Here is a 23,852-nt window from a genome sequence, read left to right on the forward strand (position 1 = left end):
TCCTACCTCTGCTGCCGTCAGAAGTGCGGGAATCAGAAAGGGCTGCCCCACCGCTGGCTTTAAGAACACACTGCTGTAGATGAGTCAGGGGTCAGGAAGCCACCCTTGGCTCTTCCACAGCGGCCCCTCCAAGCCCACAAAGCTGGTAAGGGCTCTATATTAGTTTCTTCCTCCCCCCCTCCCCCCACCGAAGCTTTATTGTTTCCATTTGGCTTCCCGCTTGGGAGAGGGCTCCAGGGTGGGTTAAAAGCTGCCTAGCAGCTTCAGGGAGAGGCTCAGGCAGAAGCCTTGACACCAGGGGGTGCAGAGGGGCCCCTCAAAGGCTGCTGAGCTCTAGAGGCTCCTAGTGATGCTTGAAGGTGAGCCTTTCGAAGAGATACTCACCCAGCCAGCTGGGGGTTGGTCAGCCTGCAGAGGTGGGACAGGTGGTCACCATCTTCTTGATGAGGTTCACCTCCCCACCCAGGAAATAGTTCTCCGGATCACAGAGATGGGGGTCTGTGCAGCAGAACCCAGGGCAGGCAACTCCAGAAGAGCGTGGGTCAGGTTCTACTCCAGGACCATCATAGCTTCCATGGCGTCCATGCGTCTCGAGACAGCTTCTGTAGGTCCTAGAAGAGGGTGCGGCTGGTGTGTTGGTTTTACATCTTCAAGAGCTCGGTGCCCTTGCACGTCTCCTCAGCCACCTCATGGAAGGAGTGGCCTACATCCAGAGCCACATGGTCATGGCTGAAGCAGAAGCTCAGAGAGCGGTAGGTGTAGGAGGTCTGCAGATGCATATTGACCGGGCAGTTGATGGCGCCCTCCACCTTGGTGGAGCTTCTAGGAAGCTCCTGGTTCATTGGCAATAAAGAATTCAGCTCCAAATATGGTGGAGAGGCTGGTCTCAGAGGCAGGGGAAGGCTGCAAAGATGTTCTAAAAGGTTGTGGCTGGAAAAGAGGTTGGAGGGTTGTTGGAAGCTGGGAGAAGGGGCATCCCTGGGTTTGTTCATCCCAAACACAGTTGCAACAAGAGACAGATCTGCAGGACCGTTGGGGACACTGCCTATATTACCTTCTTAGGGCTGCTGTGACAAAGTACCAGAGCTTGGTGGCTCAACAGCATATTGTCTCCAAGTTCTGGGGTTCTGGAGTCTGGTGTTCTGGAGTCCAAGAGCATGGTGTTGGAAGGGTTGGCTCCCCCTGGGGGCTGTGAGGGAGAATCTGTTCCAGGCCTCTCTTGTAGCTTCCGGTGGTTTTCTGGCAGTCTTTGGTGTTCCTTGGCTTGAGATGCATTAGTCTGCCGTGTGCTTTTACGTTCACGTCACGTTCTCCCTGTGGGTGTCTGTCTCGAAAGTCCCCCTTTTTATAGGGACACCGGTCATATTGGATTAAGGTTCACTCTGCTCCCGTGTGACCCCATTGAACGAGTTCCATCTGCGATGACCCTATTTCCAAGTAAGGTTACACTCTGAGGTGTTGGGGGCTTAGAGCTTCAACATATGAATTTGGGGCGATACCCTTCGGTCTATAAATAATACAAAATTGCTGTAGAAAACCCACATGGTGGTACTTGACATCAGGTATAATGAAGAAGCAGGGATAGGACCTTCATCTAGAACTCTAGAAGGTCTGAGGAATGTTTTCAGCAGACTAGACTCTGCATTGTGAAGGCACCCTAGGAGTGGGTTTGGATGGAGGCTCAGCCAACCGCCACAACCCTCGCCTAAATCCAAGATCCTCTGCCTGTCTTCTCACCGGTCATTCTGCAGCTGGCAGAATTCACACCCCTGAGCGCATGAACCTGGGGTGCTAGAAATAGCAGTCTCCTCAGAAACTAGAAGATGGGGAGTCAGACCCTGGCCTCTAACTGACTTGTAGGGTGACAGCCACAGCTAATCAAAACCTACCGCCATCCACAATTCACTCAACAAACACCGCGGGGCCCACTCTTTACCACACTCCAGAATCTTGGGCCACGCCTTGGCAATTAGCTTCATAAATTTGTTCTATAAGGCCGTCCCACTTAGATTGGCTTCTTTGTTCTTTCTATCCTGGGATTAAAAAAAAAAAGATAATCGTCTTCTCCCCAACCACGACCGGTTTCCTGTCACCACCATTTTTCCTTCTTGTGTCCGGGTTATTGTGTGCCTGTGCCGGCCAAACCCAACAGCTCCTTTGAGGATACGTCAATGATTTATTTTATTTTATTTGTTTTTTTAAGTTTATCTATTTATTTTGAGAGAGCAAGCAAGGCAGGGGAGGGGCAGAGACAGAGGGAGATAGAGAGTCCCCAGCAGGCTCTGTGCTGGCAGCGTGGAACTCGACACAGGGCCCGATCCCACGAGCCGTGAGATCACAACCTTTGCCGAACCCTAAGAGTTGGGCAACTCTTCTGCTCCATCACCCAGCCTCAGGGCCTGGGTCCGGGTCTGGTGCTTTCTTTCCTTAAGCAAATAGAGCTGCCTACTGTATACAACGTGTTGTTGAAAGCGATCAGGCCATTTGTGATACAGTTCAGAATGTTCTCACACAACACTCTTTTATGGGGAGGGGTGAAAACTCGGCTCTTAGTGACTTCGAGACACTTAGTGGCTTCTTTGGCTCCGGTGACTGAGAAGGCCTCGGGTAGGTTCAGCTTCAGGCACGGCTCGATGCAAAGACTCAAACAATGTTCCTGGAACCTCTCTCTGAGCATGGATCCTGGAAGAAGGCGGGAGGGAGGGAGAGAGGGAGAAAGACGGCATACAGACAAGATGGAGTCACTCGTGTCAAGCGGTAACTTCCCTCAAGCCGTGACGCAAGAACCAAGGGCGTTGCACCAAAGACCAGATACCGCCGAAACCGGCCCAGGCTGACGACGCTCAGAACTGATGACCAGCAGGACCAGAGGGGGTCTGCAAAGGCCCGCGACTGATGAAATCCCTTTAAAAAGGGAGAACTTTTGCAGCAAACTGTCAGACTTTCAAGACGCTGACCCTTTCACATCCGACCACGTCAAAAAGGGAGCTGCCGCCGAAGGCCGATGCCCCCGATTGCTCTTGGACCAGAACAGACATCCTCCACTGCTTGAACCTGACAAGCAGCACGTGCTGAGAGCCGCCCGGACAGACGGAGGCCTCATCTCCACTGCGCGTCCACGGGCTGACGGCCCGTGGGGTTCGGTAACTTCCTACCCCTTGTTATTTCTCGTCTGCTGCGTGACTTTGTCTCGTGCTTTGCTTTGTGTGACATGTAAAAGCCAAGTTAAACACGTAGTCAAATGGCCTGGAGCTTGGAATCCCGGGCCTGCTTTATAAGTATGTTCACCTCGCTCTATGACTGAATAAAGCTGACGTTGCGGAAAGAAGGCACGACTCGTGTGTGCGCCCTCACAGCGAGCTTGCAACAGAGCGAACTGCAAAGAGGCCCAGACACAAGGGCCCCGGACAGAAAACAGCGCCGAGGGATAGGAGAGGTCTCGGTGAAACACGAGAGGATTTCCGAACAGGGAAGAACAAAGGCGCTCATACATTCTTTTATTCATGCATTCAGGTTGTAGACATTGAACTCCTGCTCTGGGCTTCCCACTGAAGCCGGCGGGGGGCTCCAGAGATGCAGACCAAGTCCCTGTTACTAAGGAGCTCCCACTGGCTAATGGAGAAGGCGGGGGGATTTGGACAGTAGCGTAGGGACGCGCCAGGCATACCTAGAGGTCATTCCAATCTGGGAATCTGGAAAGCCGTACGGTGGACTGGAAGAGCATTCGAAACAAAAGGAACAGCATGAACGAAAGCACAGAGGCTCTATTCAGAACTGCACGGAGGCTCACTTACTAGATGACGTTGGGTACCCAATTTTCCCAAGCTGTTTTTCTGCTTTTCAGTTTTTCTGTTTGTACAATAAAGGGCTTGGACAACTTGCTACCGGGGAAGGGAGGGAGAAAACAAATGAGACACGCTGGATGTGGTTGTCCCCGCCTTGGAGCGGTGAGACCAGACTCACTTCTAAGGTCGCTTCAGGGATGCACGAAGGTGAAGCCTCCCGGGCCCGGCCCAGAGGAGAGAGAGGGGATGAAATGATACACATCATGCGGCAACAGGTATTTATTTTTTCTATTTAAAATTAGCATTTATTGCCTGAATAGGTGATATCTACACATTGTCACCATCAGAAAGCTCTAAATGGCATACCATGAAAAGCAAGTACCCTCCTGAATCCGCCCTCTATCCACCTCTCCCCTCCTCGGAGGAAATCTCTCACCAAGCTTTGCTTGTATTTCCACGAGAATCCATGCTGATGCTTTGCTTATATTTCCACGATAATCCAGGCAGGTACATATACAGCCCTGGCGTTTTTGTATTTACACATAGGAGCATACCGTTCACCCTGTTCTGCACCTTACTTCGTTTCCTTAGTAACGTGTCTCCTATATTGCAGCCTAGCATCACAGAGGGGGCTCCCTGTTCTTTTGATGGCTGCGTAGGGTCCCCCCGGGGGGATGTGTCCTACTGCAGGCCACCAGTGCTGTGTGGATGTAGGGATGAGCATCTCAAAGTTTTCCAATCCTTTGCTGGCATCAGTGAGGCGGCAAAGCCGGTCCTGGTGCCCATGGCATTACCGTGCGGGGGTGTCTCTGTCGCGAAGGCCTGGAAGAGCCCTTTGTGGGAGCAAAGGTCTCAGGCGTTTGTGGTTCTGACATAGCCCTCCGGTCCCCGTCCCCCCACAGAGGCTGTAACCCGTTAAGTACTCTCACCAGCAGTGGGCTAGGGGCCTTTTAGTCCCTTCAGGCAGCAACCCCTCCAGGAGGGGTGGGGGGTGGGGAACTTGGGAGGAGTGCAGAGCTAGAGAGAGCCAGGATGTGCTCTGGACGGGGAGGAGCCTGGAGCCTGAGCAGACACAGGGCCAGCCATAAGTCCCTGGGGAAATGACGGTGACATAGGGGCTTGCACACCAAGTGTGATGTCGTGTGCACGCTGTCGGTCACCATTTGTCCCTCAACAGTCCAGTGGAAGGCCTGCCACCACTACAGCCTTGTATTCCCAGGAATGGTGCTTGGGAGGAGGGGGCGCCTGGTGATGTGGGGGTGGGGAGGGGGGATGTGAGCGGGGACAAGAGCTCAAGTTAGGAGCCAGTGCCTTGAGAAGCAGGCTGTGCCAAGTGAGGACTAATTCAGGAGGCACTCGCTCCCGTAAAACTCAAGGGAGTTTGAGTTTTGTCAAAAGTGTGGATCCGGAACTGAAGCCATCGGATCTGGACATTAAAGACAAGTGACGTTGGAGAAGGCCACCATTTGGCCGACATGCCTAGTGGCTGAGGTCCTCAGCCCCTCTAAGATTGGTGGTGTACCCCGACCTCCCCCCACCCTACCATTTTTCCCAGGGGGCCAGAACTACCTGAGTCTCGGTTCCTTGCCTTCTTGTTTTGAAAAGGGCAATTTGACCCTGGTATTTGGGGGAGGTGAGAGAAGAGGTGCTTCTGGGGATGTTCAGTGATGGTGGTGGCAGTCTTCTCTGCTGCCAGTTCATCACCAGCCCATCTCTTGACTTGGGCGGTAGGGGTCCTGGACCCCCACTCCCCGGGGTCTGAAACGTGAGACCACCTGAACCACACTCCTCCCCAGGCACTATTCTTAACCAGACCACCTGCCCCCAACAGCCCCTTCCCTAGACTCTGTCCTGTACTCTATGGATCCTCCCAAAGATCCCCAAGGAAGGCAGACGGGTGGGACTTTTCACCCCACTTTACACATGAGGACACCTGGGGTCTAGAGATCGGCCTCCCGGGGAGTGTTCCCCTGCCCCCCACTCCCAGCATGGCTCCATAGAACTTCTGGCTTCCAGCGGGTGATGTACAAAGAAAGCAAAGCCCAAGCCCTCCCACACCAACAGGACCCCAAAGTGGGTGGGCTAACTAAGGGAACATCAGGAGACATGGAGGGTGGACTGGCCCCTCTGCCGCTTCCATGCTGTTGACCCCATATTACCCACAGCAAGTCCCGCAGCACTGGGCAGCATTGCTAACTGTTTTATAAATGTTATTGATGCTTGTTCTCTGCAAAAGTACCGAGTGAGGGGCTGGAAGTAGAACAGATATATGTCACTAATCCGTGTGTCACACAGTGTCCGCAGTGGATGGAATGGGGCTTGGCTCCGGAGCCCACTGGATCTGAGTTTGAATCCTGGGTTTACCACAGTTTAATAATGAATTTACTGTGTGCTTGCTATCTTCATGCATCTAAACGTCCAAGCTGCTCAGAATGTGAAAGAGTCAGAAAGAATGAGAGGTGCTTTTGTTTCCCAACTCAGGAGAGCAAAGACGCCTCGAAATCTTGGGGGGTGATGGGACCCCTCACTCCACCCAGAGTTAAGGAGCACTGAGTTTCCAGCCCTGGTCCAGGGGAACTCAACATTTTTAATCATAAAACCTTAGAAGTAAACAACACTTTATTTTTAAGTAAGTTGTTTTAAAAATAACTTTTTAGGGGCATAACCTGGGTGGCTCAGCCGGTTAAGTGTCCAACTCTCGGTTTCGGCTCAGGTCATGATCGCACAGTTTCATGAGTTTAAGCCCCGCGTTTGGCTCTGTGCCGACAGTGTGGAGCCTGCTTGGGATTCTCTGTCTCCCTCTTTCTCTATCCCTCCACCATTTGCACTATCTCTGTCTCTCTCGAAACTTTAAAATAAATAAATAAATAAATAATCTTTATAAATTCTGTCAAGAACGATTTTTTAAATAACTGTTTAAATGTTTATTTATTATTTTTGAGAGACAGAGCGCAAGCAGGGGAGGGGCAGAGGGCGAGGGAGACACAGAATCCAAAGCAGGCTCCGGGTTCCGAGCTGTCAGCACAGAGCCTAACGCGGGGCTCGAACCCACGAGCCGTGAGATCTCAACCTGAGCCGAAGTCTGATGCTTAACTGATTGAGCCACCCAGGTGCCCCAAACACGATTTTAATAATATAGCCTCTTCCCTTAACAAATAAAAGATAGACATTAGAGAAGATAGAAGTAAAAATAAAAGACCCTAATATTTTTCTTGAGCTTGGAATGACCCCCCACGTTGGAAATCACGAACCTAGCTTCAAGAAAGCACAGGCTGCATTGTCCAAAGGACTTAGAGGCGTGTGTGTGTGTGTGTGTGTGAGCACATGTGCTGAGTCAGGAATGGAGGCAGAGGGACATTTGGGACAAGGCGAGGGTTTGAGGGGTTTCCTTGAGGGGCAGGGGCTGGGCTGAGCTTGCAATGGGGTCCTGAGTGAGGAGGGAAATGTGGCCGGATGGTAGATGGGCTGGACCTTAACTGTCTTGTCCTGGAAGCAGTTTGGCAAGATCTCCATACCCCGACTTGGGCTGCATTAGCAGGGGAGCCTTTCAGCCTAATAATGACCCCATTCCCTACCCCTTAGTTAACCTCCTTGCCTCCTTAGGTGGTGACCTTAACCATAGGCACTTTGTTATATATCATATTATATTATATTATATTATATTATATTATATTATATATAACATGAGGGACTTCCATTTTTACATCTATCTTTTCTAATTTCTATTTTTGTGTTAAGGGAATATAACGTATTCATATAATAGTATTTTACAGCATTTATACAGATTTATTTAAAAAATAACTTAGTTAAAATAAAGTTATTTATTGAAATAAGCATGGAGGTGGAGCCAGCCCCTCGCCCACCTCCCCGGAAGGGGTAGGGGGTGTGCTAATAATGACGGCGGTTGCAGGGGGTTCAGTCTGAGAGGGCACTGAATAGTAATGTGACCCTTGTCTTACCTGCTTGCCCGAGAGCAAATTCATGTCCACTGCCCCTGTATGAAAGCGTTATGGTGACGGTTATTGGAGATAATTTCCCACTGGGAGCCACCTGGTTGAGGGGATGAGGGACGATTAGCGCCCCCTAGGCCCTGGCTTAAATTGACCTTGTTTGTCCATCTCTCCCCTTGGCTGCCGAGGCCTCTCCCTGCCTCCCTGCCCCCACCCTGTCCGTGTCTCCCCGGCTGACCCTCCTGGGGACTGAGGCTGATCCAAGGCTTCGTAAACCATTCAGGACTGTTAAACAAATCCTATAATTAGAAGCCAGGTTTCCTAAACGAAGTGAAAAATGTAACGTTACCCTTTGTTTGTTCACTGGATGCTCAACGCATGTCCCATGACCCAGAGGAGCTGTGACTTTGGGTTTTCAAGAAGCCTTAATAAGGTAATGTTTATAAAGTTCTTAGCTTTACAACTCTGCCGAGTACAACTCTGTGAACTGAGGACAAGCCGCAATTCCAAAGAGATTCCACCCCCATCGGCCCCCCATCCCAACGGTGAAGAACGGTGTCCCCTTGTCCTCTTATGCGGTATGTGGATAGCACCAAGACTGGGATTAAAGGGAGTGGGTTCAGGCCTCATTGGTGTGTGACATTCTATCCGTCTCTTTTCGTCTCTGGACTTGTGTTTCTCCGTCTGTAAAAGAGAAGAGTTGATGAGACTTGCTTGTTCCAAGAGCCTCTTTTTTTTTTTTTAATTTTTAAAAAATGTTTTTATTTAGTTTTGAGACAGAGACAGACAGAGCATGAGTAGGGGAGGGGCACAGAGAAAGGGAGACACAGAATCCAAAGCAGGCTCCAGGCTCTGAGCTGTCAGCACAGAGCCCGACGCGGGGCTCAAACCCATGAACTGCGAGATCATGCCCTGAGCCGAAGTCGGACGCTCAACCGACTGAGCCACCCAGGAGCCCCTCTGAAAGTCTCTTCTAACTCGGATATTCTACAGTTTGATTTCTGTGTCTCTCCACCATTGGGTTTTATCTCAAGCTAGGATACTTCTCCAAATTTGATCTCCATTCTCTGAACTTTCCCAAAGGACTTGGTAATGAACCTTGAACAGGGTAAATCTAGTTTGGGGTTGGCAACACACAGACATACACCTTTTCTGCCTCAGCTTTGAACCGTCAAGCTCCTCCCTCATGAGATATAATACATGACCCCCCCCCCCCAAAATGTGAAAATAACGTGTGGGAAGAAGAATAATTCCTTAACTCTTCAAAAGAGTTCAAACTGGCCAAGATGGGGGAGCGTGGAAAGAGCCAGGGCTGTGTCTGTCTGGAGATGATAGCCCCCGTTAAGCGGCCAATGTTCTGTTAACATCATAACCGCTGACGTTTATGGAGTTCATTCTATGAACCAGACTCTGTGCTGAGGGCTTCTATCCATCTTCTCAGTTAACCTCACGGCAAGTCTGTGAGGGACGTACTTTTTCATCTTCATTTGACAGATAAGAAACTGACCCTTACAGAGGAAAGAATTTGCCGGAAGGAAATAAGTGGTTGGAGCAGAGCCTCCAGGGCCCGTTCTTGACCTGCATAAATCCGCGGCCTCCAACCCCCTGATCCTGTTGTGGTGCTTGTGGAAGCGTCCATCATTCTGGGTCCCTGAGCGGTTCAGATGAGCAGAGCATGCGCCGGGAGCCTACGTAGGACTCGTAACGTAGGTGAGAAAGACACCTTTGCTGGAGTAAGCCTCCAAGATCTGGGAGGTGTTTCTTACCGCTGCACAATGTGGCCTATCCTGAGTGACACTGCTCGTCACAGGGCAGAAGGAGCAACTTTGTTCCATCTGTTCTCAAAGAGCAAATTTGTCATCAGCAGACGGAAGGAGCAGGGAGGCAGACGTTTAAATCAAGCAGCGCCTAATAAGAGACCAGGGAGCATTTACTAGGAGCATCACTGAGAAGCCAGCAAAATGACCGTAAGGTCCTGCTGATCCTGAGGTTCAAGGAAACAGTCTAAAACAGTTGGAGATTTGTGAGTAATTCTGGAAAGACAGTGTCAGAGCTAGCTAGCCCTGCGGTTGAGATAATGGGATAGAACGCCAGGGAATCCCAATATGGGAGACAAAAAATTGTGGACACAGCTATGTAATCACCAGACCGAGGAGTCAAACAGTCCCAGTTTTTCCACCCCTGGTGGAGAGAGAGAGATTGGGGTCAGCCCGACCCTAGAATTCTCTCCAGAGCTGACTCAGAAAACATGGCCCCTTGGCACTGAGCCCTCTTGCCAGACGCAATTCTCTTCAGGGTAGGCTTGTTCACAGAGCACAGCCAGGCCATGTCGAAGAGAATTCGGATGGACTTTGGTGCTGTGTATCCTGCCTACTGACATGGGTGCCCACCTCTAACCGCTGCCTGGTTCCCAAAGCTCATTCCCTAAGCTGGGGCAAAGGTTAGGGGCAGGTGGTGGTCAAAAGTGGCCCTGGGGACCCAGGCTTTCAGCCTAAGCTCTGCACTTTTTCTCCTCACTGTTTTCCTTCCCGGAGCCTCAGTTTCCTCTTCTAGAAAAATTCTTTATATTCACGGGTGGTTGACACAAGGAAATAAGTAGAGTCAAGGATGTAAAAGTGCTTTGTAAACCGTTGAGAGCTACACATACACAAAAGCTCTCACTCTTACCACCACGCAGTTATCGGCAGCGTCTGTCTCGGTCCGAAGGGTATATATACCACCTTTGTCTCCCGGGGCCGGAAACCTTGAAACTCTTTTTTTTTTTTTTTTTTTTAATCTTTAACAAAAGTTTTTTTTTTTTTTTTTTTTTTTTTTTTTTTTTTTAGTAATCTCTACGCTCAATGTGGGGCTCAAACTCACGACCTCAAGATCAAGAGTCACATGTTCTTCTGACCGAGCCAGCCAGGCACCCCTTGAAACTGTCTTCCAACATTAGAACAATTATGGAGGCTTCATTCCTGGGAACCAGACTTTGGAAATGGTCAGCTTCCCCACCAGCCAGCCATTTCTTCCTCTTCCCTCACAAATACAGTATTTATGAGAACCGTCCTTTCAGTAGAAATTTGACAAGATGTCACGTACTGGAGACATTGTATCTTCTTCCACAGGCCCTGAGAGCGGAGGTCACAGGCCCTCAGCCTGGTCCTAAAATATCAATATTGTTGTATCTGCCGTCCTCTTTGAGATGATGAGCTCCGGAACTGTTAGCTGTTCACTGCTGTATGACCCGGGGCTAAGCACAGTGCCTGACACATTATGTCTTTGTCAAAAGGTGAGTGAACCCTCTTCAAGGACTCTCGAGGCTTTTCATTGCCCATATAGTAAAGTCACAGCTCATAGAAACTTACAGAAGGCCCTAGGCAAGATATTTAAATGACCACCTGGGGCGCCTTCTCAGTATCATCAGCTAACGGGTTCATAGGAAAGTTCAGGAGGTTCTGACCTCCTTCTGCAGGGAGGCCCAGGTTGGGACTCCCTGTAGCCCTAAGAGCCTGTACAGTTTTGAGACTGGTTTCCAGGTGGGGAGGCAGACCGGGGACAGATGCCTTGGCTACGGCCGTCAAGGCTCCTTGCTGAAGAAGGGCAGTGGGACCTGTCCTGGGGTCGCTGCCTGTCCCCCAAGTGGCGGGTATCGGGTAGCTCTTAGAGTTTCTCCGGTGGCTCAGCAAGGCCTGCCCTGGTCACAGCTGGCTCCTGAGTCAGACGCCGAGAAGCACGTGTGTGAATAAGCCGCGTTCCCAATCCGCAAGAGGCTCTCACCCGAGGCCTCCAAAACACGCACCCGTAAGACCCCATCCACAAATACACGCTCCCACAGACACCAAAACAGACACAGTGAAAACATCGCTGTGTGAGCCAGTAACAGAAGCCAATACGTAAGGCAGACTCTGAGAAGTACCATGCCTTTCAGCTATGTTGGGGGAGCAGGCCTTTGAACCCAAGCTGCCAAGGAATTCCCCTCTCCCCACCCCTCCCCTGGAGGACTCCTCTCCTACAAACAGCCAGGTGACAGCAAGCTCTTTCTCCTTCCATCCTCTCTCCCCCCCTCCCCAAGCCCAAGCTTTATTCTCCACCAGGTCTGGGCTCTGGGGGGCTGAAGAGAACCCTTCTCACGGCTGTACCCTCCTCCTGGACGATGGGGCCTCCCACCCAAAATAGATGCAGACCCACCCAGCAGGAGGAGGGGCTGACAGCTTTCAGGGAAAAGTCAGAACTCTGGATCTTGTAAGTCCAGACGTCCTATAAACTCTGACCGAAGAATAAACATCCCCCGGGACTGAGGGGAAGATATGCCGGTGGGCAGGGGGCCCGGCGCCTCTGTCTGCTCTGGGGACAGGCTGTTTAGTCCATATCCCTCATGGGCCTCTTTGGGCTCTTTCCTGTTCCTGGTCTGGACAAGTGGAGGCCCATCAGCGGGCCTGAGGCCTCGGACCTAGGACTCAGACCTCTCAGGGCTGAGAAGGGGAACTGTTAAAACTCAACAAGCCCGGCCCTTTCCTTCGTTTTTATTTGGTTTTATTTTTTAAGTAGGTTTCATGCCCAGTGGAGGGTTTGAATTCATGACTGTGAGATCAAGAGTTGTGTGCCGCGCTGACTGGGACAGCCAGGCACCCCCCCATTTCCTCTTCTTGAACCTCCCTCATACCACTCCCAACTGCTGCTAAAACAACCCGGCTGATGGGGAGCTCGCTCTTTCCCAGGGCAGTCTATTCTATGACTGGGCCTCTGGCAGTTAAAAAGTTCTAGAAGAGGGCTGACTAGAATTGTTCTGGGTGACCTGACTGAGCAAGAGTAAAGAACAATGGGTACAACAAAATAATAGCAGGGCATTCGTTGAGCGACATGCTGAGCCAGACGCTTTGCATGCATCATCTCATTAAATCTGCCCTCCTTTCCAGGAGGACACACACAGGATCAGAGAGGTCAGGTCACTTGCCCAAGCTAACCCAGCTGTTGTGTGCAGAGGCTGGGGTTCAGGTCACTCTGGTGCAGAGTCCATGCTTTAAATATTAGCCTGTACTGTTTTTCCACAATCAAAAAGCAAAAATAGCATACACGCACTAAAACACCATCCAACTGGGACGCCTGGGTGGTTCAGTCGGTTGGGCATCCGACTTCAGCTCAGGTCACGATCTCGCAGTTCGTGAGTTCGAGCCCCGCGTCAGGCTCTGTGCTGACAGCTCGGAGCCTGGAGCCTGCGTCAGATTCTGTCTCCCTCTCTCTGCTCCTCCCCCACTCACACTCTGTCTCTCTCTCTCTCTCTCAAAAATAAATAAAGCTTAAAAAAAAATTAAAAAATATAAATAAAGTAAAACACCATCCAACTAACACAGGCACACACAAAGCCAATCAAGTCACAATAAAAACAGCTAAAATGTGCCAAATATTTAGTACCAGTTGTGTGCCAGGCACATCATAATTTTCATGATAAATCCATTTAAACAACCCCAAGAGGAACCTGAGGCTCACTGAGGTTAGGAAAAGTAGGATGTGCATCCTCAGGGAGAAATGAGCTCTCCCTTACAATGAAGGTGTCCAACCAAGATGCTTAAAAAGGGGATCCTGTGCTGGGAGGGGCCGCACGGGACATCCCCCGGGTCTGAGGTTGTATGGGTGGTGAGTGCTAACAAGAGACGAGGTACCGGGCGAAGTCGATCAGTAATTCAGAAACACACGCTTGGTGTTTTCAAGGCTGGCTGCTGGGCAGAAGGGAGGCCCTAGCCATCCAGGCCCCGAGTGCAAGTCCACCTCCTAGAGTCCTACCCCTACTCCCATTTCCTTGACTGCCCCCCCCCCCAATGGGGGAGAAGGCCTCGGCACCTGGCCTGGGCAGAGGGTCATGTGGACACCCCAGGGGCCTCCCATTCACCCAGGCCTTTCCCTTTTTTGAGAACTGGGAGTTTGCTGGCTGGGTCTGTTCCCACCAACAGTGTTCCCGTCCAGGGAGCTTAAAATAGTGCCTCTTGGCTGGGGCTCTCGAGTGAGCAGTGAGGCAGGCATTTGTGCAAATATGGGCCTGGGAGAAAGAGTCCTACCCAGGAGGGTGGCGGGCGGGGTGGGCAGCATGTCAGGAGAGCCAAGACCTCCTGTGGAGGATGCGCCTTCCTGGCCACAGCCCCCCTCCATCTTGCAAGAGAGGCGCCTGTTAGTCTCCTGCCCCCCCAGACCGTACTGGGCTCACTTGGGCACGTCTTTAGACTGAATCCCACAGGCCCTCCTTGCTCCAGGGTGAGTCTCCTGGAAACGAGGCCTGTGCGTTCTTCTGCACGTTCTATCCTTGTTCCCACCTCACAATGCCCTTCCCACCCAAGCACACTCCAGAAGCATCCTTGAAGGCCCAAATCAGAACTTGTTTTAATAATAGCAGTGACCATTGCATCCACCTTTAATTGAGCATTTACTTTTGGCAGGCGCTCGGCTAAGTATTTCAACATGCGTTATCTCATTTGATCCTCACGAGATTCTATCCAAGCCAGGTTATTATTATCTCCACTGTGCAGAAGAAACTAAGGCTCAGAGAAGTCAAGGGACTGTCCCAAGGACACATAGCTGTGAACTGATAGAGGCAGCAGTAAAACTCAGGTCTGTCCATCTCTAGAATCTGAACCCTTACCCCTGGGCTATACCTCTTCCTACAGGTCCCTGATGCTCTGGCCTCCCGTTCTCCATTCCAGCATTAACACTCCATATTACATATAGCTGCTTTGAGTCAACGCATCAAAGATTTCGCGAATGCCTACTACGTGCCGGGAACACTGCTGGGCGTCTCGCTCACCCCCTGGGAGCTCTCAGGTCCCCTTGAGGACTTTGGTTTGGGCTTGGGCTCAGTGACCTCCCCAGCATTCACGGACCTGTTTGTTGAGGATGTCCAGGTAAGGCTGAGGCAAGCATAGCCCCTCCTCAATGACCAGCTGGCCATCTCCTCTCCTCTCCTGGCTGCAACTCTCCTTTCTTTCCCCCACTGCAGGGAACAGCATGTACAGGAATCAGACAAACTTGCTTTGAACCCTGTGACTTTGGGCTCCCTGAGCCTCAGTTTCCCCCTCTGTAGATAAGGGATAAAATTAGGGTGGCTGGGAAGATGTAATGAAACAATTGCACACGAAGGACTTAGCACAGGGCCTGGCAGTCAGTCAGTAGATATTAAGCAGTAGCTATTACTATTACTAATTGTTATTTTCTGAAAATTATGATGTCCTGGTGACAAATGCCCAAGGCCTAGAACATACTAGATGCTCCAAGTGAAGGGAATCACTCACAAGGCAGACGGAGGCCTCCACCCCATCCCTGCCCCTTCACTCTCGGTGGCTGTGCCCTTCCTGCAGTGACTGGAAGCTTGACCCTAACAGTGGGTCACTTGGGCTGCCAGGGGCAGGCCCAGGACCCATACCCCATCACTTGGTCCCCTCATTTGCAACGCTAGGGCCCATTCAGACTTGGTTGGTGTGAGGTTCCCTCAGGGCTTGCGGCCCCTCTTCAGGGTCGTCTGGCTTTCTGGTGGCGCCACCTGGTGGTGAGCACAGCACAGTTCATGGCAGGCTCTGCAGCCAGAGGGCTGTCTGGAGACTGAGCAAGACCACCCCCTGCCCCTTCCTCTCCAGCACATCCGCCCCTTCCCTCATTTACGAGTGCCAACCACCTTCCGTGAAAAAATCCTAACGACTCCAACTTTGCCGTGAACCCAAGAACCCCAAGTTCTTAGGCCTCCCTCTCAGGTCTGGGTTGGGTCCCATGGTGGTCTGCCAGGAGGGTTCATTCACACTTAGGACATCTCTGAGGGCAGATGACCCTTCAGTGGTTTCTAGAAACCTAGGCTGGAGGAAGGGACCTCCTTCTAGGCCCGAGCTGGCCCAGGCATGGGAAACCCAGTAATGGTCACTGGGCCCATCCTTGACTTCCTGAAGCACCTTCCCTGGGGACCTCACAGATCCCCGTCCCGACTGGGAGGAGTCTGGAGCCCCAGCCGGGCCCAGGGCTGTAGGTGTAAACTTTGGGGGAAGAGCAGTAAGAATTAGGGGACTGAGGCATGCTCTAACCAGCCTCATGGGGCTCTGACACCAACACACCATGTCAGCTAGGGTGAGGCCCACCCCTCCCTGGCCTCCGTCTCCCATGCTCAAGTGGAGGTTGGGTGGGGGAAGGAGAAGATGACGGGTAAGGATTCCTGTAGCTCCCAGACTGGCTCCTTGTCAGGTGCAGATTCCTGGGCCTGCTTTGTCAGAGCTCTGAGGCCGGGACGCTGGAATCCATATTGACGCACACTGAAGCTGGAAGCTAAGGAAGCTAAGTCGTGTCTTTGAGACTTCCCTCTCTGTGAATGCCAGGCTGCGGGTGGGGCCACCCCAGCTGCATGCTGGTCGGTCCCTCTGCCGGCTGCAGCAGAGGGGTAGCGAGGAGACTGCCCCCCAGCCCTCACCCCCTCACGCTTGCCCCGAGGACAGTGGCGGTGGGGCTGAGGCAGCCTGGAGTCGGAGTGGGGGCCCTCGCTGCCTGAGGAGGTATTTTCGGAGTCCCCCCTCCCTCTGGAGTTTCCAGTGATAGAATAGAGTCCTGTCTAGCATTTGACCAAATATGGTGGTATCTCTCCACGGGCTCCCGCCTCAGCCAGTTTCTCAGTTATGCTGTGGAAACCTGCCCCGGACAGATTAATCTTGTGACATTCAGGAGCGCGTCGCACTCAGCGTTCTCTCCCTCAGCCGATTCCTGTAAATGGCCAGGAGTGGCCCTCCGCAAGACGCTGCAGTCCCCAGTGTTTGCTCACAGACACTCCCTGTCCTCTGCACGCTCCCTCCCAGCCCTCCTCCGCCTCCCTGGGGGGACTGGCTCCTTCACATCGGGGCCTGGCCAGGTTGTTCACCTGAGGTGAGAGACCTAGGCCCCCGCGGGGCTGCTCAGTTCAGCGTGGGATCCTGGGGTCACCCGAGCTCACCACATTGCGGCCGGAGCCTGTGAAGCCCAGAGCTCTCTCAGGGCCCCGGGGGGGTAGGAAGGAGAGTTGGCTGAGCGATGAGAACCACGCAGGCTCTAATGCTAATGAGAACGGCTAATGTTTATAATAACAACTATATGATTATTTCATAATGATCATTTTCGTCATAAACAGCTAAGTGTTTATTGAGCACTTACTACGTGTCAGGTCCTGTGCCAGCTGTTAAACACGGTTTATTTCCTTTACTCCTTTTAACAGCCCCAAGTAGTGGCCGCCGTGATTCCCCCCATCCTAGAGAGGTGGGAAGTGAAGCTCAGAACGATTTCAGAAAGAAAGGGGCCAGGCGACTGTCGATTCCTGGGCATGACTCCCATTTTACAGAGAAGGAGACTGAGGCTGAGAGAGAGTCAAAGTCACAGACAGCTACACGGGAGCAGGCCCCTGGACGGAAGACCCTCTACATGGAATGGGGGTGGGGGGGTGGGCGCTGCATCGGGAAGGGCAGAACAGCCAGCCACGAAGTCCTCCTGAACTGCGACTTGGCCGGCGCAGGAGCACAGATTCAGAAACATGCTCACAGCAGGCCAGAATTGTGCAAAAAATATCCCAAGACAAACAGCATGGGGTGGGGGATAGAGGCCTGCACAGGGACCAGGTATGAATCCCGGCTCTGTCGTCTCTTACCCACTGTGTAATCCTCGACAAGTCCCTTCCTTGCTCTGGCCTCAGTTTCCCTTCCTGTGAACTGACTAGGCGGGTGGGGCTCCCCCACCCAGGGCCGTTGAACTCACCTGAGGCTGGCTGAGGCCGGAGGGCCTGAGGCTGTTTCCCCGGGAGACGGGGCCCGCGTCCCGCTCCTGGCTGGCACACTCGAGAACATTTGCTCTCCTGACCAACGGACAGCCCGTCCCGCCTCCGCCCTCACCCCCTTGCCATCCCCAAAGCAAACGAAGCTGATTGTCTTAGCCGGCCCTGTGGGTGCCGGCCGGGTGGCTAGCCGCAGGCCACAGGCGGAGGTCCCACCCGCCAGGGCCCCGCCGGACACACAGGGCATTGTCCCTCAGTCAACAGCCCCCGGGCACCTCGGCCCGGCTCCTGGCCTGCCCCCACGCCCCTCGCCGCCAGGCCCAGCCAGCTGGGGGCCCGAGGCTCCCAGCTGATGACGAGCCCACCCAGCCACCCCCCAGCAGCCCCCTGACGAGCTATAATTGCTTCGCTCCTTCCTGTTGCTGCCATTCTCTTGGCGGAGGCATCTGGGGTTCCAGGCGGGCGGCAGCTGCTGGCCAACCGCCTGGCTCGCGGGATGGACTGGCCGCACAACCTGGTACGTGGCTCTTCCCCACCCCCACCCCATTTTAGGGCCTGAGTGTTTCGTTACTTCTCTCCTATTGATTCATGGCTGCCTCTGTTTGGCTTGGAATCTGCAGAGGTGAGTTCTCCCTCTGCCGTCTCTCCCCCAGGGCGAGGAAGAAACAGAGACCGGTCTCAGAGCCTGCGGCCATGGCCGACAGCTCGGGCTCCTGAACTGGGCTCAGCCCGTCCACAGCGAAGCCCTTTCAGGCCCAAGCCATCCGGGGCGGGGGAGCCTGGCAAACTCCGTTATCGGGGTTCTTCCAGAGAAGTCCCTGGGTCCTGAGAGCCAGGCCGTGTGACCTTGGGCAAGTCCTTGTGTTTCTGTTTCCCAGGGGAGGTGGGGGGACTTGGATCCTGTTCTGGGTTTCTCTGAGTGGAGGGCCCGAGTTCAAGGGCGCCAGGGTGAGCAGCCCAGAGGAGAAAGCCAATTGTGAAGGAGGCCTTTTTTCCTGCACCGGTATCCGGGACCAAAAGGGAAGAATTTAGCGACTTGAATCTCTTTGGTGGATTTTGTGCCAAGCAGTGGTGTTGCCAGGAGGGGCTGTGCTGGAACTTGTGTCCAAGGGTCAAGGTTTGTTGGGTAGCCTGGATCGGTCAGGCCTGGGCTGTGCAGGTGCTGAGGTGAGTGGTTCGGGGCAGGTGGGAGCCTGGTTAGATGCAGGGACAAGATGAACCCCCACCTCCCTGCCCCCCACCCCAACGAAGATTCTTCCCTTCTGGCGAGCCCTGGGCCCCACCCCAGTCCTGGCCCTTCTCTCCCTGCCTTGCGGGAGAGTCGGGTCCTGCCAGGCTCCCGGGGCTTCTCCTGAGCGAGCCAGAGACTTTCCTGACGCTCTGGGTTCTATGGGAAGAAGTGGACGGAGGTTGGCGAGGTTGGATACGGGTGAGGCGTGGATGGGGTGGGGGGCAGGCAGAGGGCCGGGCATAGACGAGGGGGGCACAGGTGTCATGGAGTCCAACAGGGATCCTCAGCCGCGACCTGCCCATCTCCCCAACTTCATCTCACGCCCCCTCCTCTGCACACTCTATTTCAGCCTCGCGGTTTCCCCGGCAAAGCTCTTCACCGACGCAAACCTTTTCTCACGCTGCCACCCCTCCCCGACCCCCACCCCCCGTGAGATATTTAGACTCCCTCTGCCCACATCTGCCTCCCTCTTATCCTTCAAATTTCACCTACATGCCGGCTCCCCAGAAAGGCCTTGCGGGACCCCTCGGCTGCTGCTAAGCGGTTGGCCCTGATCTCTAGCCACAGGCAGCCTGTGTCATCATCACATTCGTCGCTAGAGATTTAGGTGCTTGTTACTTGTTCACCGTCTGTTCCCCCACCCAGACTGTAAGCTACAGAAGGGGCAGGGATGGTGACAGCCGTTGACTGACTCAGTCACAGGGGAGGAGACAGTATATGGAAGCTGCTGCAATGCCTGCCTGCGTGGAGTCCATGCTTAGTAGGGGAGGGATGCATAACAGAACCACACACGTGAACTCTAAGTCTGCAGGCATGCGAGGGGCGTGTGGTGTTGAGAGCCCCAAAAGGTCCACTGAGGCATCCCGAAGGACGTGACACTGGGCTGAGACATGAGGGGTTGAGGGGTAAGAGGCATTTAGATGAATGAGGGAGGCAGGACTCTGCGGGTGGCGGCCTGTGCAAAGTCCCTGTGGCAGGAAGGAGCATTTTGGGAGGAAGGGCTCGAGAGAAGGCCAGAGGCTGGAGCGCAGGTGTGAGAGGAAGTCAGGGGTAAGATTGGAGGAGGCAGGGCTCAGCAGAGGTCAGACCATGTGGCAGAGTAGGGGTGTCTTTACCCTAAGGGTGAATGGTCAAGCTGGAGGTTAACATCAGATCGGCATTTCAAGCAGCTGTCCTTGGCCATGGTGAGGAGAACAGATTGAAGGAGACCGGGGGGATGTGGGGAGACCAGGTGGGAGGCTGTTGAGGGAGGGTGGTGCAGATGGATAAATGGAAAGTTGGGGAGATTTTGAAGAGGTGATACAGGCGGGACTTAGTCCTGTCCACATGTCTATACCTGTGGTGGCCTGGCAGGTGGGGCGGTCCCCGTAAAGGCCCTCTTCCCTCTCTCTTCCCTGAGCCTGGAGTCTTGGCCCAGAGGGACACCCGGCTCTCCTATCTTTGACGTGTGGCCTTCTTTCCCAGCTGTTCCTTCTGACCGTCTCCATCTTCCTGGGGCTGGGCCAGCCCAGAAACCCCAAAGGCAAGAGGAAGGGGCCAGGGCGGCCTGGAACGCTGGCTTCTGGGCCTCACCAGGTGCCGCTGGACCTGGTGTCACAGGCGAAGCCGTACGCCCGCATGGAGGAATACGAGAGGAACCTCGGGGAGATGGTAGCCCAGCTGAGGAACAGCTCTGAGCCGGCCAGGAGGAAGTGTGAAGTCAACCTGCAGCTGTGGCTGTCCAACAAGAGGAGTCTGTCGCCCTGGGGCTACAGGTAGGCTGGGCTGGGCAGCCACGGGCAAGCTGCATGTGGGGGGCGGAAGGGGGGGCACCGTGCCCACTGTCCCCACCATCGTAATAGTTACACCTTGGATTGGGAGGCCCGAGTGCCTGGGTTTGAATCTCGGCTCTGCCCCTTACTCGCTGCGTGGCTTTGGGCAGCCTCAGTTTCTTGCGTGTCAGTGGGGGTGACAGTAGTTCAAACTTCGTCGGTTTTATAGGCTTGTGATTAAAGGAGCTGTCTGTGCAGAGCCCTGGCATTCGTGTTCCCCACGTCCCCGCTGGAGTGCCTGCAAGGCTCTCACTTCCTCTGCCTCGGTGTGCCTTGTACACCCTCCCAGTCACAGCGCCTGCAGGGCAGTATTGAGTTCTGTGTCTGCATCTGCCTCTCACGACTGGCACCTCCCCAGTGTCCGCATCAGAGTCATCTAAGGACTCTCGTGCCCCACTCCGTCAAAATCTGCAGGAAGAGGCCCAGAGAGTGATATGTCACACACCTCCACGTGATCGGGAACCAAAACCCGCTGTTCTCAGACTACAGGGTCGGTGCCTTACCTCAGTCAAAGCTCTATTTCTAAGCACAGAGCCTGGCATGCACAAGGGGCCAAATGCCTGCGTGCTGGAAGAAACCGAGTAACCTTGAAGGGTCCTCACTCACAAGTCAGGCCAAAGATTTTTTAGGGGCGCAACGTGGGTCCTGAGATCCTAGAAGTGCGTAGCTTTCTGGGATGATGGAAAGTCTAACACGGTAGGCACTGAGCTGTTGAGCGCTTGAAAAGTAACTAGTGTAGCTGAGGAGCTAATTTTGATTATTTTATTTGTCTTAAATTTATTTATCTTAACTGAGGGATAGTTGACTAATTCTGATTAAGTTCAATTTAAATAGCCACATGTGGCTTAGTGGTTACCGTATCTGGAATGTGGCAATTGGAGGGCTCCATAGAGATCCTGCTCAAAGCTGGACTTCAAAACTTACTGTGCCCTTGAATCTGGGTGGGGGGGGGGGGGAGGGGAGGTCTTATAAAAATGCAGGTTTGGATCCAGGAGGTCTGGGGCAGGGATGAGATTCTGCTTTTCTAACAAGCTCTTGGTGATGCTGATGCTGTAGGTCTGCAGTCAAACTCCCTCCCTCCCAATTAGCAGATGAGGAAACTGAGGCACAGAGAAGGCAAGGTCATAAAACAAGTCCCTGTACTCTCAGGTCTGGGAGGGAACTTGTCTGTGTTGCCCAGCAGTGAACACCTAATGTCCAGGACAGACTCACATGGTGGGTGTCTGAAAAATATGTGCTGAACAAATAGAAACGAAGTCAGAATAGAACCCAGGCTTCCTGACTCCTCTTCTCCTGAGGATTAGGCATCAATGTGCTCATCTATCGTTTCCCACGGAAGAAGTTCCCCAGGGATATGAACATGGCAGGGGTGGGCGGGTAGACGGAGAAGGCCTTAGCTTCTTTGCAATCCCAGAGCAGAATCTAGTACTGGGATGGGCAACCGGTGGATGAAAGGGAGCTGGGTGACCTTGAGCTTGGATAACCTGGGGGCTGCCTTGCCTTCCGAGATCTTTGGTTTTCTCCCCTGGCACACGGAGTTAATTACTGTCCATCCTCCACCACCGCGCAGTCTTGCTGTGGGAATGAAAACCCCAGCGAGAAAAGGTAGGGGTGTGGGACCTGGGGACTGATTTGCTCTCCCCTCCGCCCCCCCCCTCCCGCCACCGCCTTCCACTCAGTGCTTTCTCCTGCCTTCTTGCAGCATCAACCACGACCCCAGCCGCATCCCCGCGGACCTACCGGAGGCGCGGTGCCTGTGTCTGGGCTGCGTGAACCCCTTCACCATGCAGGAGGACCGCAGCATGGTGAGCGTGCCTGTGTTCAGCCAGGTGCCCGTGCGCCGCCGCCTCTGCCCGCTGCCACCACGCACCGGGCCCTGCCGCCAGCGTGCGGTCATGGAGACCATTGCGGTGGGCTGCACCTGCATCTTCTGAATCAGAGCCTGCGTGGGGGGGGGGGGGGGGCGCGCGCGGAGACCACCCTCCCTGCGCCCTCGCGCCAAGCCAGGCCAATGAAAAGTAAACGCTGTCTTTTGTAAAGCGAGACTTTGGGTTCGCTCCTTGGGGCTCAGAAGCCGAAACCAGGGTGGGGGATGGGAGGCTGTTGGGATGTAGATTTCAGATCAATAAAAAGGGATATTCCATGGCTCAGCGGTCTCCAACACTGACATAGGTTATTTTAAAAATACTGCATTCACTCTACCATTTAGGGCAGTCACATACTTCCTTTAATTTGGGTTTGTAAGCCTACTCCAACTATGTTATTGGAGCTTCGTTGATATAAACCTATATAGGAGTGAACAAGCACCATCTCTCCCCCAGATAAGTCAAGGACGGTTGCGAGCAAGCTCTTAGGGAAGCGAGGAGCTTCCGGTTTCTGGAAAAGCCCGGCTAATGCTGAAGCTCTATGGATACTGTGGAGCAGATCCTGCTTTGGTTAGAGTAAGTGAACTAGAAGGGCTCTTTCAGCTCTGAGATTCTCTGCAGGTCAGCCCTAGACCCAGAGAAGAGCCTTCAGGTTGCCAGAGAGTGGGGGGTTTTTAATCTGGGCCAGCCAGCCCCTGAAACTTTCACGCGGGTATGGATTTTTCCGGGCTGGGATCCCTTGCTTTGAACAAACACTCAAGAGTTGGGAAGCACCCGTGTCGATCATTCTTTCCTCCAGCCTTATGTGTAAGGGGATCTGGATAGATGGTTTCATGATGTCGGCGGTTCCCAAACGTTAGCTAGCGCCAGAATCACCCGGAGTACTGGTTAAAACACAGATCGCGGGGGCCCCACGTGCAGGGGTTCCAGGTGGGAGCTGAGACTTCGCATTTCCAACGCAGTGGTTCCCGGGTGATAACTGCTTGTCCGGGGGCTACACTTGGAGAACTTGGAGAACCGCTGGCTTATATCAAGATACTTTGCTGATCAGAAAGGCAGTGTGGACTGCCTTGTCGTTAAACCCCTGCTGGTTCCTGCCCTTTGGATAAGTCCCCGCTCCCCCCATTACCTCCTTGCAATTCAATCCTCCCCCTGACCTCCTAGCCCCCCACAGCTAGTCCTAAACCAGTTGTTCCAGGGTCTAAAAATACCTTCCCTCCCCCAAGACAGCTGAGGGGCTCAGGCTATTTTGTGAGGTTAAGAACAGCTGGCACTTCAGGGTTAATTTCAACAGGAGGGCCAACAGCCAATAGAGGGCCACTTTGCTTGGCGACTCTTCCTTCAGTGCCTAAAGCAGTTTTAGCTCTGAAGGTTTTAAGAGTCCAATTCATGAAAGGGCAATGATTAGGTATGAGCCTGTCTGGGGTGGTAAGCAACTTACCTTTTTTGGTATTGTTCTAGAGCGGATACTGGT

At 53.3% G+C, this 23,852-nt stretch overlaps 1 protein-coding gene across 2 annotated transcripts; it reads left to right on the forward strand.

The window, feature by feature from the left end:
- IL17B (interleukin 17B) lies at positions 1–22,663 on the forward strand. 2 transcript variants are annotated; one of them, XM_045437521.1, is made up of 3 exons: positions 1–145; positions 20,167–20,456; positions 22,216–22,663. In XM_045437521.1, exons 1-3 carry the CDS (start codon positions 80–82, stop codon positions 22,445–22,447), a joined length of 588 nt encoding a protein of 195 aa, XP_045293477.1. In that variant the 5' UTR covers positions 1–79; the 3' UTR covers positions 22,448–22,663. The 2 variants fall into 2 exon arrangements, with proteins under 2 accessions (XP_045293477.1, XP_045293487.1); XM_045437531.1 differs by lacking the exon at positions 1–145 and adding an exon at positions 17,528–17,988.
- Positions 22,664–23,852: the final 1,189 nt, after the last annotated feature.

The sequence above is a fragment of the Leopardus geoffroyi genome, chromosome A1 (assembly GCF_018350155.1).
Source record: "Leopardus geoffroyi isolate Oge1 chromosome A1, O.geoffroyi_Oge1_pat1.0, whole genome shotgun sequence".
Taxonomy (NCBI): Eukaryota; Metazoa; Chordata; class Mammalia; order Carnivora; family Felidae; genus Leopardus; species Leopardus geoffroyi.